Source organism: Seriola dumerili, unplaced genomic scaffold, assembly GCF_002260705.1.
Source record: "Seriola dumerili isolate Sdu_G_001 unplaced genomic scaffold, Sdu_1.0 BDQW01000068.1, whole genome shotgun sequence".
Taxonomy (NCBI): Eukaryota; Metazoa; Chordata; class Actinopteri; order Carangiformes; family Carangidae; genus Seriola; species Seriola dumerili.
The window spans coordinates 8,761,590-8,777,942 of record NW_019174323.1 but is presented as its reverse complement, the minus strand read 5'-3'; the positions used below and the strand labels follow the sequence as shown (position 1 = coordinate 8,777,942).

Genomic DNA, 16,353 nt, shown 5'->3' with positions numbered 1-16,353 from the left:
GGGGGTCACTCATCTTCATCTCTGTCTGAGATAATAACTGCTTTTCAACAGAGTCATTCTCACTCAGTATGTTTTCATCAGTTAAATACTGTTAGATCGTATTATATCCTATTTTTAATTCCTCACTCTCACATCTTTTCTTCCAACCTCCCTGTTCTCTACAATCGTTCCAGCATCACCCTCTTTCCTGTTTGTTCTGGCTCATCTTGCATCTCTCTTGCCTGCAATTCACCCTCTCTTCCCACCCCTCCTTTATAGCAACTTTCTTCCTCTTCTTCCGATCTTTCCTTCCTACCCTCTGGCAGCCTGGGCTGGTGCGATGCAGGTTGCCAGAGCCAAGGATACATGTGGTACAGGGTAGGAGGTGGGGGACCTGGGGTTTGGGCCCTCTGGCAAAGACAACAAGTCCTGCAGTTGCCTGATGTCTGACTCTACCCACAGATCTGTCCCCTAGATAGTTCACACTTTCTCCCAAAATACATCTCTCTCTGAATCATTCCTTCTTTTCAGTCCTCACCCTCTCTCCACTGCCTCTCACCAAATCGCATGCTTTCCTCCTTAACCTGAAATGGAGACCAACTGAAATTTCAGTGCAGCTGACTGTCTAAAATTAACTGTGTTAGCCTGTATGGGGATAAAGAGAGAAATGTGTTTCTCCTACCTTTTATTTTTCATGTACAGCTCCAAAAAAGAAAATTCTCCATAGACGCCTAAGGTCATTCTCCAGGATTAAAATACATATACTACCATTATTATAAAATAAAGCTCATTTACATGAAAAATTCTAAAATAGTGTCTGATCCATATCCTTTCAACCTATCAAGTGCCAAAAGAGGGCATTCAAGAAAGAAAAAGGAAGAGGTTAAGCAGTGAGGATAAAAAAGCCCAAAAGTAAGATGTAATAATTTTTGAGCATTAAAATTTTTAAGCTTACTGAGCACGATAAAGACGTGCCCTCAAACTACACAACTAATCCTCTTATATGAATAATCTGTGCTCTCAAATGACTAAACCATACCATCACAATACTTAATTGCCTTAAATGAATAGTATGAAGTTATCCTAACAGTTGGCATTAAAGTTATAGCTTGTTGTGGTCGGTTAGAGAAGAGAGGCAAAGCAGCAGGCTAGCAGCTATGTTGTCTGTGCGAGGTGCCGTCAAATTTCTTAATACATGGTGCCTAATTTGTGGCTACAGATGGGTGATCACAGAATGCAAAGATCATGACATACAGAGAGAAGCTGTGCTACTGATCAAGAGAGAGGGGAGTGGACAAATTTAGTAATCTGAGAGGATGATTTAGCAATTAAAGTGCAGGATATATTCATTTGGGGGTACAGATTAATAATTTGCGTACACAAATTGCACATTTTGTCTCCTGAAATGAGTAATTCCTACCCTCAAATTAATAATTTTATACACTTGAATTATTGATTCAAACATATAAATTACTCATTTTAAGGAACGATTATTAAAAACGTGCTCCCCTGCTACCTGTCGGGATGAGCTAGCCCGGCGAATGGTTAAATCACTCTGGGGCTTCAGAGTTGGAAGTACACTGCTTTGACCCAGTGTTGAAACCTTCCATTGACTTCTATTTGTACCATAAAAGCTAAACAAAAGGCCACACCTCCTGCTGAGCATAGGGGTTTGGGTTTGTTTGTGTGTGTGTGTGTGTGTGTGTGTGTATGTGTGTATGTGTGTGTGTGTGTGTGTGTGTGTGTGTGTGTGTGTGTGTGTGTGTGTGCGTGTGTGTGTATACACATTTATGTGCGTGTGTCTATGTTCCTGTGTTTTAGCATTTATGCTTTTTAACTCTATTTGCTGCCATCTTTTTAATGCAAAAGAGCTGCTAACCAGCCCTCCCACCCTGTGTCTTTATATCTTTGCTTCTTTTTACTTTACTTTTGCCCCACAAACTGCCTTTAAAGGCCTATATGTGTGTGTGTGTGTGTGTGTGTGTGTGTGTGTGTGTGTGTTTTTTTTTTTTTTTTTTGGGGGGGGGGGAGCAAAGAAGACTCATGGGCAGAAGGGAGAGAGAGAGAGAGAGAGAAAGCAAAAGAAAGAGAGCAGGTACTCTCAGTAGACACTGTGGACCGTTTTGAAAGGAGATGTTTGATTTCCTTTGAAATCGCCTGTGCGAGGCCCACTGCCATGTTGTGATCTTTAAACATTCTGCATTGAGGGGGCCGACAGGGCTGGGCCCCCTTCCTGTGTTTGGTCTTTTCTGTCTCTGCCTACCTGTCTGTTCGGCTGGCTGGATGTAAGGAGGGGCAGTGTGAAGGATTGGCGGGGGGAGGGGGGGGGGGGGGGGGCTCTCTCTGAGGGAAAGCGAGAAGGAGAGAAGGAAACTGGAGAGGAGTGCTGAGAAATAAAGGAAGGTAGGTGAGGAAGGATGGCAGCCGGCAAAGTTAACCCCATTCAGGTGAGGTGAGGAAAAGGGGAAAAATCCTGGAGAAATGTCTGTAGGTACCAACAATATGTAGCCACGAGCATGCTCTTGTGTGATGTGGCAAAATATGCTCGATATTTTATTATGTTAAAATTCAAACTGACTAAAAATATCTACTTAAATACAAAACAGTGCTATCAATAAATAAGCACATTAAGTACCTTGTCAACACCATTCTGCTGACATTTTATGTGAACAAGTGTAAGCATACCCGCGACAGTGTGTGTCCCACTTTTGTGTGTGTAGACTTGCGTTTGTGTGTTTACTTAGCAAACCATGCGGAAAGTGTTGAATGCTGTCAATGTTGTTAACCAGTTGTAACACCTTTATAGTCTCACAAACACTTGTTAAAATAGACAGATGAGTGTGTGTGTGTGTGTGTGTGTGTGTGTGTGTGTGTGTGTGCAGGTGGTATGTGTGTACTCACTCTTTCTCTGGCTCTCTGGATCTTCTCACGGTCAGTGTGCAGGTTGGCAAGAATCTCCTGACCCACTTGCTCTGCAAGACGAGCAGACACAGTGTGAGGAAGAGGATATTATCAGCAAAATTAGGAGGGAAATCCATGAAAGTCATCTTGAAACAACTGGGTCGAAAAAAGAACAGTCATAATACTTACACACTTGCAAACATTTAACTGTCACAGCTATATTGCTGGAATGTCCACAACAAGATGGCCTCTAATGATTTGTACTTCAAGTCACGTCATTATCCATCTTTATTGTCTCTTTCAGTTATGTCTCACCATCATGGCAATAACATGATATTTTTCACCTGGCTTTACTCAGTGAGCCTTTGTAATGCAAAGAGCAAACATTGTGAACATAGCCATTGTGTAATATTTTGTACGCTAACTGTACAGCGTACAGAGACAACACAGTCGAGAAGGAGATTCAGGCGGGCACATAGTAGAATACTGTAGCTATGGGAAGTGTTTTTTAAAACTGTCTTAAAAAGCTGAAGTAAACACACATGAAGTCCTAGACAACAATACCCCAGCATCCAGCCTGCCAGTGGGGTCCACTCAGCCAATGCAATATTCATTAAGCCATTCTTTTTTAAATGCCTCTCGTCAGTTGTAGATGTAAACACATTAACGCACAGTTATAAAACATCCCTGACAAGGCACCTGACAAGCTTGTCAGTGGTCACTGTCATTTTCCTGTCCCTTGGGTTGGGGACGAAAAAGGAGCCAAAAACATAATAATAATAAGATAAACTAAATAAGTCGCCCCCTCCCGCCCCCCTTCCAAAGAAACCCACTGCTGCCATCAATGTAACCATACTGCTACAGCATTAGCGTTTAAAAATGAGGGAGGCAGAGGATGAATCAGGAAAAAAAGGAAAAGAAGTGAAGAATCTTTGCATGGATCAAAGACAGGCTTTCAAGCGCACCAAACAAATCCGGAATAAACAACGCAGTTGCTGACTGTATTACACTACACAGGTGCCGCACACCAAAGGGCCCACGTGCTGAGCGCCTGTTTGGGGGGAGCAGTGTAAAAATGGGCTACATCTGGCAGCTAAACAAGAGGGGAGAGAGAGAGAGAAATAGAGAGAAAGATAGAGAGAGAGAGACAGAGAAGGGGGATCAGGGAGAAGTAGAAAAAAGAGAAAGCACTGTCAAATGAACGACATTCGTCTCCCATTCATCCCATCCCTTTTACCCCCCTACACTGTAACTGACTCAAATGTGTCTCTTCCTGCCTTCATTAATTTCTAATCTGGGACGAGACAGATTGAAGGATACCCAGATTAAACAGTGCAGTCAGACAGTCACATGTGACAAATAGGGCAGATTAAAAGACTGAGTGCAGGTATTAATAACCATAAAAATACAAGCCCTCCCCCGTCCCCATTGGAGAAGAACAAGGGATAAACAGAGAGGGAGTTGTAGCGGAAATCTTCTGTTAAAGAGACAAATAAGCACATCTATCCATCTCTGTCAGGGTTGTGGCTTTCTTTTCCAAATAAATGACTGTGACAAGCACTGCAGCAGCAGTTTTTGTTTTTTGGCAAGTGCATTATTGGAAAGGTTTGCAAAGTGTAAAAAGATGGATGAGGCGGTAAAAGAAAAGGCCTCCAAAGACAATAAGATAATCTTAGTCTAAGTACTGAGCAGTCATTAAACACATTATGTTAAGGTATGTGCTGCAAGACAATCATGGTTTCATGAACATTTAGGTAAACAATAAAAGAAAAGAAAAGAAATGAGGAAGAGAAATGATGAAAAGCCTTTGCAATGAGCTCCCTTTCAATCGGAATGGCAGTGGATTCAGGTTTCTGCCGACTGTAGGGCACTGGAGAGAGCACAGTGCTGGTGCTGGCTAAAGAATGATGTGAAACCAAGGTTTTCAATAGAACTCTGTAAGTACAAACATCCATTACTTTATGTTTTCGATGCTGAGTATTTGTACAGACTGTCTTCATGCAAATGGTTGCCCTTGACAAATTTTAACGGTTGCTGAAGAAAAATTTGGACAAAATGAATTTGTTAATACTTAGAGTAAGTCTTTTTGATTAAAACCACACCATTTTTTTTTAAGCCTTTGCAGAAGAGAGCTACGATATACAACCTTGATTTAGAGGGAGATCTCTCTGCACTCTGTAGAGAAAAAGGGCACATTCACCGGAGCAGAAACAACAGTGAAGTGCCATTACACAAGATGACAAGCAAATTCTAGCAATCTAAAATTATTATAGGTTAATGGAACGACATTGAAGACACCATATCTGCTCAATACTGCTATTTTCTGTGGACATCCATGGTGAGAGGAAAGTAAAATCATTTGCAGTTGACAGAATCAACTCTTGAACTGGCTGACAAAAAAAAAAAAGTTTCATCATAGCTTGATAAGACAAACATTTTCCTTGGCTGTGTGGCCACAGAGGTCTCTCCTCAGCTCTCAAAATCTCTCATCGTCCCTCTCTGGGTTTCCCCCAAAACAGTCAGACATTAGAGTTGTACATAACTCCCGAAGGAATGCATGGCGTTTGTTGTCTTTATCATGCATCTTCGCTTGCATTACTCATTCTCTGGCATGTATCTACATTTCCATTCATCTTATTTAAGTCCTGCTGTCCAGCGGTCTGTGTAAAACTTCATTACTGGGAAAGAGAACTTGTTGGGCAACACATGGCGCAAAATACTGAGTTAAAAACAATAATGTAATGTAGAAGAATAATGAAAGGCTCCACAAGTAACAAACTACAGGGTGACAGGCTTTCCTTCATTATCATATACTTGATGCAGACAAGCCTTCAATGCTACAACTGTTAATAACTGTTCAGAAATACAGTGAACTGGTCTCCTTCTGGGAACGTTTGCTAATCGCTGACCTTAAATTGCATGTTGGCTTGTATGACTCTGATTTTGGTTAATGTTAACATATAACATATTCAGGTTTGTACAGTATTCTTAACTGCAAAAAAATAAAGACAATACAGAATGTATGACCAGGACAAAAAGATAGGGGATATCAAAAATGTACAGTTGATAAAAAACAATGCAGGAGAGGAGAAAAGACTTAGTGTTAAAGTCCCTGACTTGTTGCTCGTTAGTGTGTAAAATATTCCCCTCCTGTTTAAACAGCTATTAACAATTTAAATAACCCTGGCCCAGAGGCCTTGCTCTGACTCACTTGTTAAAGATCCCCATCCCCAAAGGTCCATTTAACAAGCCCATTATTCCATTACATTACACTCACACCAGCACCAGAGAGCCTTAATTTAACTCATTCCTCTAATGTAACTGTAGAAAAGGATTAGTATAGAAAAATTGAAGGCTCAAATTAAAGAGGGAAATAATGTCTGGACTAGGAATTCTTTCCTTTAAATCCATGGTCACACTATTGACATAGCACAGTTCAGATCTATTTTATCTCAGCTCAACACGTCACAGTGCTGTTAATAATGATAAGGTAGTCGGAAAATATATTTACTGGACAATTAACTTTACTAGTACATGAAGTAATGTAATCTGTAATGCTAGAACAAGCACCATAAAATGAGCTTAACAGAGATGGAATGAAACATTTCTCTCTACTTTGACTCTTAAATAGAGCTACTGTGATTACTTGATCAACTGAAAAATAATCAGCTATAGACAACTTTGATAATCAATTCATCTTTTAAGTTATTTTTCCAGGCAAAAATGCCAAACTTTCCCAGTCCCAGCTTACATACCTGTGAGGATTTTCTGCTTTTCTCAGTCTTAGTTTGTATTTTAAAAGGTTGGTCGGACATATAAGCAATATCAATCATTTTAGGCTTTTGGAACTTTTCATATTTTCTGACATTTTACAGACCTAATAATTAATCGGCAGATTAATCAATAATGACAATAATCTGTGGTTGCAGTCTTACTTTTGAACAATTCAAACAACAGAAAGGTTCACTCATTTTCTCCATAAAGAAAAGGCTCAATTAATCATTTATAATTCTGTGTAAAATGTAAATACCATGAAGAGGCCATGTCCATGAGGCCTGGCTCTCGACAATATGGTACAATCCAAACCTGTCCAGCCTTCAACTTTCTCCAGTCTGTGGACACATTTAATTGGAGGCATCATCTATTTTACAGGAGCTGTTTCAGAGCAGTTACACAGTGTCTCAGAGCCCCTGTCTTTCTTTCTGTGTTGCGTTTTTTGCCTTGCTCCCTCTGTCCCCAGAGCTGAAAGGGTACAAGACCTGACAGTGGTGTGCTCTGAGGCTCAGCACAGCTCCTTTTCATTAAGCAGTTGAGACCACTTTTTGAAGGTTACCACACACACTTATATCCGGACACAAGCCACACACTCCAACAAACGGGGTATGGAAGCCCATGGGAGGGTTGAGGGGAAGTAAGGAGGAGCCAGATAAATGTTAGACCATACATTTTCTCTCTCTCTCTCTCTCTCATACACACACACACACACACACACATACATACATAGACATACACAGTGCACCAGTCAACTTATATACCTGTGACTCCCAGGTGAATAAAGTTACCTGTCTTTGTACACTTCCAGAGAAGCTTTTTTTTTAAGGACTTCTCAAGTCTACAACTGCCTGGTGACACACTTTCATCACCTCCATCAAAGTTGTACCCACACTGGGATGTATTTGTAATGCTGAGCCCACAGGCCATGAGGCTAGCGCCTTCGCACTGAGCTATAGCTCAAAATAAAGAGGTGCCAACTGCTGGGTCACAGGGGGGGCATCAAGCATCTTGGGAGTCAGTGATGCTATGACAGCTTACTTATGATAATAGCAACAAACAGTAACTGCTATTTCACAGGATGGGTAATGAAGGATTTCAAAAAGAGTCAGTATGATTCAGAGGAAGTGCATTGTCTTTAAAATTGGGATTTTTCATTCCACCCTGTGTGTTGCACATTGATTCAGCAGCACACTGTATAGGCAGCGTACCCTTTCAGAGCAGGAGAGGAACTGGTCTGTTCTTTCAAGAGTCTAAGCACTTAAAAGGCCCAAAACAAGTAATATTCTGGGCAGGGTGAAGCTGGGCCATCCCAGTCCACCCTGACTTAGCCCATGCGTTGGCCCTTCCCCTTGCATGAGTATGAGTTGTGGTGGGCAGTCAGGGTGGATTTCTGGGGCCTTTCTTCACTCCGCCAGGCTCTGTTTTATTCATCGCCTGCGCCCTGACCCCGCAGAGCTCCTGTTCTGACAAATCACTTCTGATTAAGACAGATCTCTGTTAGTCAGCCACTCAACTTGGCCTATTCATCATTCCACAGAAAATATTCCTCTCTCCTCCCCCATCCCTCCTCCTCCCGGCTCGTTTGCCTGTCCGTCAGACCGAAGCAAGGCGCAAAAGAAATTTCCGCTGCTGTTTTAAATGGCTGATTATAGACAATTGGTGGATGGAGACACGTAAGAGCGTCTTATGGGTGATAAGACGCAGGTTTAATGGGTATAAATGACCAGGCCTGTAGGAGACCAGCTGGTAATAGAACCATTTGTTTAAAGCTGAACCAGCGTGGAGAGAACTGAAAGCTGTATTTTCCCTCTATTTGAGCTCCCCCTCCTCTTTTCCCTTCACCTCAGCCTCAAAGTCAAATTCTCAGATCACCAGATTTACATTTTCTTTTAAACAGCAGAGTCCCCTTCACCCTCATTCAATGAGAATTGATGAGGCTCGGAAAGGAATAGCTTGTTTTACATTTATGAAATAAGCCATGTCCCTGTGGACACAGCTGCAGATACTCTGCCACTCATATATTACATTGTTTTCCATGGGTTAGTAACAATGAAAACAGAATATTTACTGTAAGTCTACCAATACAGTCAGATGTCTAAGAGCATTCATATGCAAAGTTTTGCCATAATAAACAACCGCTAAAATTTCTAACAAACCAGATTAAATTAACCTGAACGACAACCCTGCTGGTGGCAGAGGGCTGAGAAGCAGGAGGGGTGAGGAGAGAATGAGGGTTCCTACGAGCAAATTGCCTGGACTTAATCAACCAGTCTTACTGAACCATCCAAATGAAAACTAATGGACTTGGGTGCTTGCTGTGATTGCACCACAAGCAACAATGTGTGGGCAGGAGCATTGCTTTCTGAGGTCTTCAATTAAAAAACAGGGAATTTCTACAGACCGCTGGTCAGCCTACACACCTATTCTACGTGTATCCCGATTGGTCAATTGTGAAGCTGAAAGAGAGCGGACTTATTAATTCCATTTCCAGTGCTGGGAAAATGATTTTTTATGTGTTGATTAAACTTGGTCAAAGTCGTAAAAAATGTATGAAGTGTAGAATTAAAACTCATATTCGAATGAGCTAATTTGCGTATGCATTATTCATAATGGTGACATTTGTGTCACACAATTGTGCTGGCCACATTGCAACTAATATATAAAAAAGTACATGAATAAAAAAAAGAAACAAATATAACAAACACTAGTACATCAAACTTTATTCAACCACAGTCAGCCTAAATAATTAGAGTTTAAGTGCTTTACTCTACAACTTAAATAATTTGATTTTATTAACAACTGAGTGGCCATATAAAAGATGGTGCCACATGAACATTGTAAAAACATAATGACCAAGTCTGAACCGAAGGTCAAAGTTAAATACAAAAAAATACAAAAGACACCAGCCCAGGAATAATTAAACAGAAACACATTCTGTTTAACATGGAACACAAACACACTGAGTGAATTTCAACTCGACGAATGATGCCAGAATTAGGGAAAACACAACATGTCAGTTGGTCCTAATCAAACAAAACATCTGATTTAATAACCCCTGGTGGAACTGACTGAGGAGAAAACTTTGCCAGTTTGTCGGAAATGGACTCAGGGAGGGATGTATGGAGGAGGAGGGAAGAAGAAAGAGAAAACTTGACGTTGCTCTGGTTCGTTTTCAACAGTTTAGGAGCGTTAATCATCACATTACTGTTGATTAAAGGCTTTTACGTCTCTAATCAGAAAGTTGACAGGCAGATCAAAGAGCAAAACACAAATTTCTTGCCTTTTAATTATCTGTACAACACCACACCTCGGGCAGCTCTTCCCTGCCTATCTCCTCAAACTCAGCGAAAGACTGCGAAGGGAGATCTAACACTCTACAACAGTTCATTATCCAATAAAATGGGAGATGGGGGAGAGAAAATACACACGCAGACACACACAGTCTCACACACCGGCACACAAAGCTTTAAGGCTTTATGATTATTGAAGACCTGGGGGAGGCCTGCAGTCTTCTTCATTAACATGTCCCGAATTGGAACATCTTAATTATGTTTGTCAAAATCGGACTTGGCGTCAAGCTCATTTGCATGTTTTGACAATGCCAGTTGGGAGCCTCCGCTCTATTTTTCTTCAGAATGCTAGGAGTGCTAGAGTATTTAACACTTTTCAACACCTACTGATAATAGGTTCGTGTTGCTAAATGAATGAAATAATTTGTTAAATGTGCTTTGTTAGATTCGCCCACCCAGCCCCACTGTTTGTGAGTTAAAGTTAGAACTGATGCAAACACAGTCACGTAGACACAAAGGAGCTTCTAGACTGTCTTGATCAACGCTTGATCACCACTCCTGTTCAAACTGATGGGGATGTGACGCCTTCTGCAGCCTGACTGTTCCTGCCCAGCTGTTACCTGTCAAGTGATTTGGACATGAAAAGTCCAACCTACTTTGGGAAAAAAATTCGGCATCGCTTTGGAGGTTCTCAAAAGTTCTACATGTACCTTAGTTCATTCGGCGCTAGAACAGATTGCTACCTGATTCATGATCACGTCTTATGTGAATGAAAGAAAGCTATAGATCACTCTCTCCCTTCCCCCATTAACAGCTCCCTAAATCAATCCTCGTTACGTCAATGATATGTAAAACAAGCATGGTCGAAAACAAACAAACAATCTGTGGGGACACAGGTCTGTCGGCAGCAATTTAGAAATGGAGAAAAAGGAGGGCATGAAAGCGAGACATCAAACATTAGCCTGAATGGAAGGCGCAAGCCATTAGAAGTGGTTGCACTGACAGGATCTGACAGTTGGAAACACTTAAAGATTATTTTCTTCAAACTTCGAATTCATTAATACTCATGAGCTGAGGAAGGGCTCCCAAAACACCGCCAAAAGAAGGAGAGGGCTGTGCTAAATGTTGAAGCTAGCTGTCGAGTGATGGTGTTGCACCAAGGAGGTCGGTTCGGTCTCTGTGAATGAAGCTCATTTTCTTGGTACTAATTAGCACTGTGACGACATTTTTAACCCATATGGTAACCACTGTCGGCATATTTATATAATATAGCAGAGGACATTTTGGCTGAATTCTTTGTGATTACCATTTCCAAATAAGTGATAAAAATAATAGATTTATGCTGAGAAATGGTTTAAAATCTTTCTGATCACTCTACTTGTATTGCCGCCGCAACCCCAGATGTCAGGCATTAAATTGGTGAGTAACCACAAGTGATAGGAATGATGACTACAGCTGCACATTAAAGACAGAGATTGTAAAAACCATAATTTCACTTTTAAGTTAAAGGAAGAACGGCTTGTTACACTTCCCTATGTATGTATGAAAATAAAATATTAATCTTCTATTTGTCACATGTGGAGGAACTGAATGTAAAACACTTCTTTCTTCTATTATTGTATAACATTTCATGACTGCATTGGTGGCATGCATTAAATTGTTTTAGCATTTCACTCAAACAGACACAGTTGCTCTCTTATGTGCAGACGATACATCAAATTCTCTTTAGCAAATCTAAGGTGCTCTGACAATTTCGTCGGAGGAAGCAACAGTGCAGCCTGTTAACAGAACACTGCGTCATTGTGGCTGCTGTGACAGACAGCACAAACACAAGTTTGTGTTGTACTTTGGAGTAATACCACCGCACTTCCCTGCTCTGGTAAAAGGAAAATAATACTGCTATTATAGGGGGAATACGAGGCACAGAGGGGACTCACAAAAGAGAGACACATCATGCGCGTCATTTAACAATGACCGGGGCCACGGAGTTGAAGGCAGATTATTGTCAGCTGCCACTGTGAATACACATAACATGGCACGACATGTGAGGGCATGTCAAAGCTCTCGTGTACAGTGTACATTGTTTATTTGTGCTTACGTTCCATTGTTCCTGAACAACATCTAGTAATTTATAAGCAACGGTTTTGACGAATTCAGTACTTCAGGCATTTTCAATGACTCATCTTGGAAAGTTATTGGAAATTTTGTACAAGATTTTACTTAGGATATAAAAGTACAGTATATTAGATATGACCTCAGTGATTACCATTGAGAATAATCGTGATTATGGCTGAACACAAGCACTAACAGCAAACAATATCCTACTGCAAACCTCAACAAGCACAAATGCATGTTTTGACAAAAATAAAGTGCAGGACTCAACGTTTCTTTATTACTTGAAACCCAGAAGCTTACAGAAAGAACACTCCATTCTATCAGGCTCATCTGACCAGCTGCCATAGAGGGAACAACACATGTGTTGGCTTCCTGAATTTGTCTGTTAACTGACATAAATGTAGTATAACACTGTGCATCACTGCTGGGGTGACAAGGTGTCTCCTTTTCCTCATCATTAACTAAAACAGACCCAAGTGAATACCCAACACACCTGCCACCATCCTCCACACTAATGAAGCATATCTAAGTTTTAAGACATGGCAGAACTAATTTAATCTACCTTCTAAGGGGCCTTAGCACCATCAAATTAATTATTCATAAAGGACATGATATAATAACTCAACTGTCAACCAAGTAGCTGGTCTATTTTCTTAACCTCCCCCTGCCTGTCGTTCTCTTTTGTCTTGGACTCTCTTTCTTTTAAAGAAAATCCTTCGCCTTTAATCCATAACTAAGTAATACACGTTGTCATTAGCTGTTGAACAAAATAATTTTCTTTCTTTTTGTTTTTTTTTTAAGTTTGTCAATGAAGGTGACAATGGGGTAGGGGGGAGTTTCTACGATTGGCACGGCTCCCTGTGGGTTTTACAGTACGCTGATGGGGCCAGCTTCACCGCAGAGAAAAAAGAAAGACACAAAGAGAGAGTCATCAAGTCTGTAATAACACAACCTTAGATACCTTTTATTTCCCCCTCATGAATAATGTATGCCATCTGCCCAAGCAAATCTTGCCATAATGTTGCTTAGACAGGTTGGCCACCAGGAGGTGGGACAAAATTTCTTTTACACACAGTGGTTCTTTTAGCCAGGTGTCATTTTCTCTTCAGGGGTAGGATGATGGTATGCGACCCTGTCATGAGTGACAGGAACAGCAGCAGCCTGCCAATGCAACAACACCCTATAGTGAGAAACTAATACTAATATGCTGATTCTTCATATAAGTATGTGGACCCTCTGTGCAAATCAGCATGTGGTCCACACAGCCAGGCAACCAAAAAGAAAAATAACCACCAACAACTCTAATGCTTTCAGTGTATCTATTGTGACAGAGAGTATGCGTGCGCAAGTACAATCTTTGAACACTAGGTGCTACAAGATCAAGCAATGCCACAGAACACTTGTATATACATAATGTATTTGCACCTCTGCCCCATAAACACCCATGCAGACGCACAAACACACCACATCACTATAACTCTCTGCAACTGGACAAAAGAGAAGATATGCTTTTAAGAACATTAGGCAGAAGGGACACGGTCACAAGATATTTACATCATATTAGATGGCAACATTTTTGGATAGACCAGCATGTGGTAGTAGACACAGCAAGCAACCACAGAACAGTTGCTCAGTCTCTCACATTAATAACTCATTTGAAATGAGCATGTGACAGCCAAAGCTCTATAATGCCTGTTGCCATGGCTCATCTATGTACGGCCTGTATTGGAGTTACAAATGTAGTTAAATAGACGGCCATTGAAGTGGCTGGTGCTCCAAATTGAATCAAGTACATAAAGTTGCACGAAGTTTTTTTTAACCACTAGGGGGCAGAGAGAAAATGACAGCTCTCATATGCTGTACGTAAACACAGATCAACATTAATTTACCATCTTTTGATACCGTTTAAAAAATCCAGTATTTGGGTCTAGTTTGGTTCACCAACTCCCAGTGTTTGTAGCTTTATCTTTTCTTGTCTTTATCCGTTTGTTTAAAAAACTGCCTACAGTTTGACGTGAGGGGAAGATGAGAGCGGTGAGAGTCAACACTTCAGTTTATGTGCAGGCCACAGAAGAAAAACAATTAGGTGAACCCAGGCTATGAGCAAAAACTCGATCGCACACCAAATCATCTGATTTAGTGTTAATGCAAAAATATTGTTGATTGCAGGATTAAAAGCACCTTGAGCTTCATGCTATTCTTGTGATCGACAGTTGGTGATGCACAAAGACATAAAGCAAGGAACCAACAAAGATTCTATTTCTTAAAAATATCCACAGGGTACTTTTCATTTGAGTACATACAATTTTATGAAACTAGCAATGTTTCCTTTTTGAAAGTGCAATGACAACTACAGTATATGGGCTTACGATTTTGTTAGTCTACATGGGAATATTTAGGACATAGAGTGGAAATTAGCACACTCTAATTTTGACTACTCTAATTTAAAGTTATCTCTCAAGAACATATGTGGAACACATTTTATATAAAATAACTTTTCTTTGACAACTTCAACAACCGCAAGAAAATTAAACTGAACAGGAGACTGAAGTGCAAGTACATTGAACATGTGATGAAATGTATTCCATGGTGTTTTTAAGTGTTTATATTGTGTAAAATCTCTCATCTCAGAGGGTTGTCAATGGCCAGCAATCATAAGGTTAAGTGGAGAAAAGAGTGGAAAGTAAAAGCATTCATGAAAAGCAATGCTTAACAGAATAGTGAGTATTTTAAAAGTGAACAGCATTTTGAATAGAATGAATAACCATCAAATACTGATGGATTTTAAGGTGCATATGAAAGGTTGTATAGGTTTGTCAATGACACAATAAGTGCAAAAGACAAACAAATTCAATTGGCACTACATCTCCAGCAAACACAATATGCATTGGAGACAGGCTATGATACAGTGCAGCCATTAGAATGGCAATATGGGCTGTGACAGTGGGCAGCCTTTGCATGCTCCGTCCCCTGATTGTAATTGAGGCCGACGCGTGACAGCCCCCCGTGTGCCCTCTCTGCAGTGGCCCTGGAGCACAGGGCGTGCTGACAGAAGAGGAATCGGAGACAGTGGCACAGGGTCCTGGCCTGGCACGGCCATGGCATGGTACCCTTAGGGGCACTGACCCTCCCCCTCTCAACCCGCCGCAACTTTTGCTGCCTCACCTCTGTCACCAGGCATCTCGGAGGCTAACGAGAGGGCACCCGAGACTGCTTAACAATTCTACCACATCCGTTGGCTGGTATGCAAGCAGCTCTTTTTTCCTCTCTTCCGTCAGTGTTCCTCTCCCCCTGCTCTGAGACCTTTAGTGAAATAAGTGTCAGCCTGAGGAGACAGGCACTCATCAACACTCTATACCTGGGAGGTATATTAATGCTGTGATGGTTTCCTGGAGGAGGGAAGAAAAAAAGCTTTGTCCTCATAGAGAGAGATAAAGGACGAAGGCTTGGACAACTTTTGAGGATGTTAACTTTGGCAGTGTTTATGTGGATATAATGTGAAAGGTATAAAAGCACAAGGCAGAAGCACTGACAGAAAATAATCTCATGTATAGCAGTATCCCTAAAGACACTGGGAATACTGATACTTGGCCATGTGTTTCTAAAAGAAGCTATATTTACCTAAAGTTTCTCTTGATCAATAACTGAGATAGATAGGAATAACATGATGTTGGAGAGAGAGCATGGGAGTTTCAGGGAGAGAACAAGTGTGAGGAAAAAAAAAAAAGCGCTAGTTTCTCTGTGCAGATCCTCCCCACCAGGATCCAAGTTACAAATGAAACTTCACTTCCACAACAAGTGGAGCTGGAAGCCTACAGGGGCCTTCTGGTATCCAGTCGGAGATACATAATTAAAGGAACACGGAGAGGGAGCATGTTATTACCAATGTTTTCATTAGACCAAGTTAACACATTGGTCTCCCCCAAGACCTACAGACAACAGACAAGGAAGTGGATGGAATGGGATGCTGCCTATTGGGGTCTAAAACCCTGTTCAAGAACTGCTCATATTAGTGCTGGTTCTGCATCTTCCCATTCTGGCCATACCACTCTCTATAAAAACATTTAATTTTGACATCAGAAATATGAAAAAGATTGCACGGGCCTGCTTTTTCATGATATTTTCACTCTTTTCCCCAACATCCAGGCTTAAATTAGCCAGGATTTTTAAGATCAGGGACTGTTTTTTAGGCTATGAAAAATGGATTAAATGAAGAGGAAGTCTGGCCTAATGAGCTCCCTGGGCTATGGAGCAGCAGGGACCATGAGGGGAAAGAAGGGAGACGAGGCAAGCC

The 16,353-nt window shown here is 41.1% G+C and overlaps 1 protein-coding gene across 4 annotated transcripts in view; it reads right to left on the bottom strand.

Annotated features, from left to right (window-relative positions):
- Positions 1-16,353, bottom strand: part of vti1a (vesicle transport through interaction with t-SNAREs 1A) — a 111,311-nt gene that overhangs the window by 34,628 nt on the left and 60,330 nt on the right. For all 4 annotated transcript variants that reach the window (XM_022742902.1, XM_022742904.1, XM_022742903.1 and 1 more), the window contains one exon: positions 2,881-2,951. In XM_022742902.1, the coding sequence (XP_022598623.1) occupies positions 2,881-2,951 (71 nt within the window). The remainder of the gene's footprint in view (positions 1-2,880; positions 2,952-16,353) is intronic.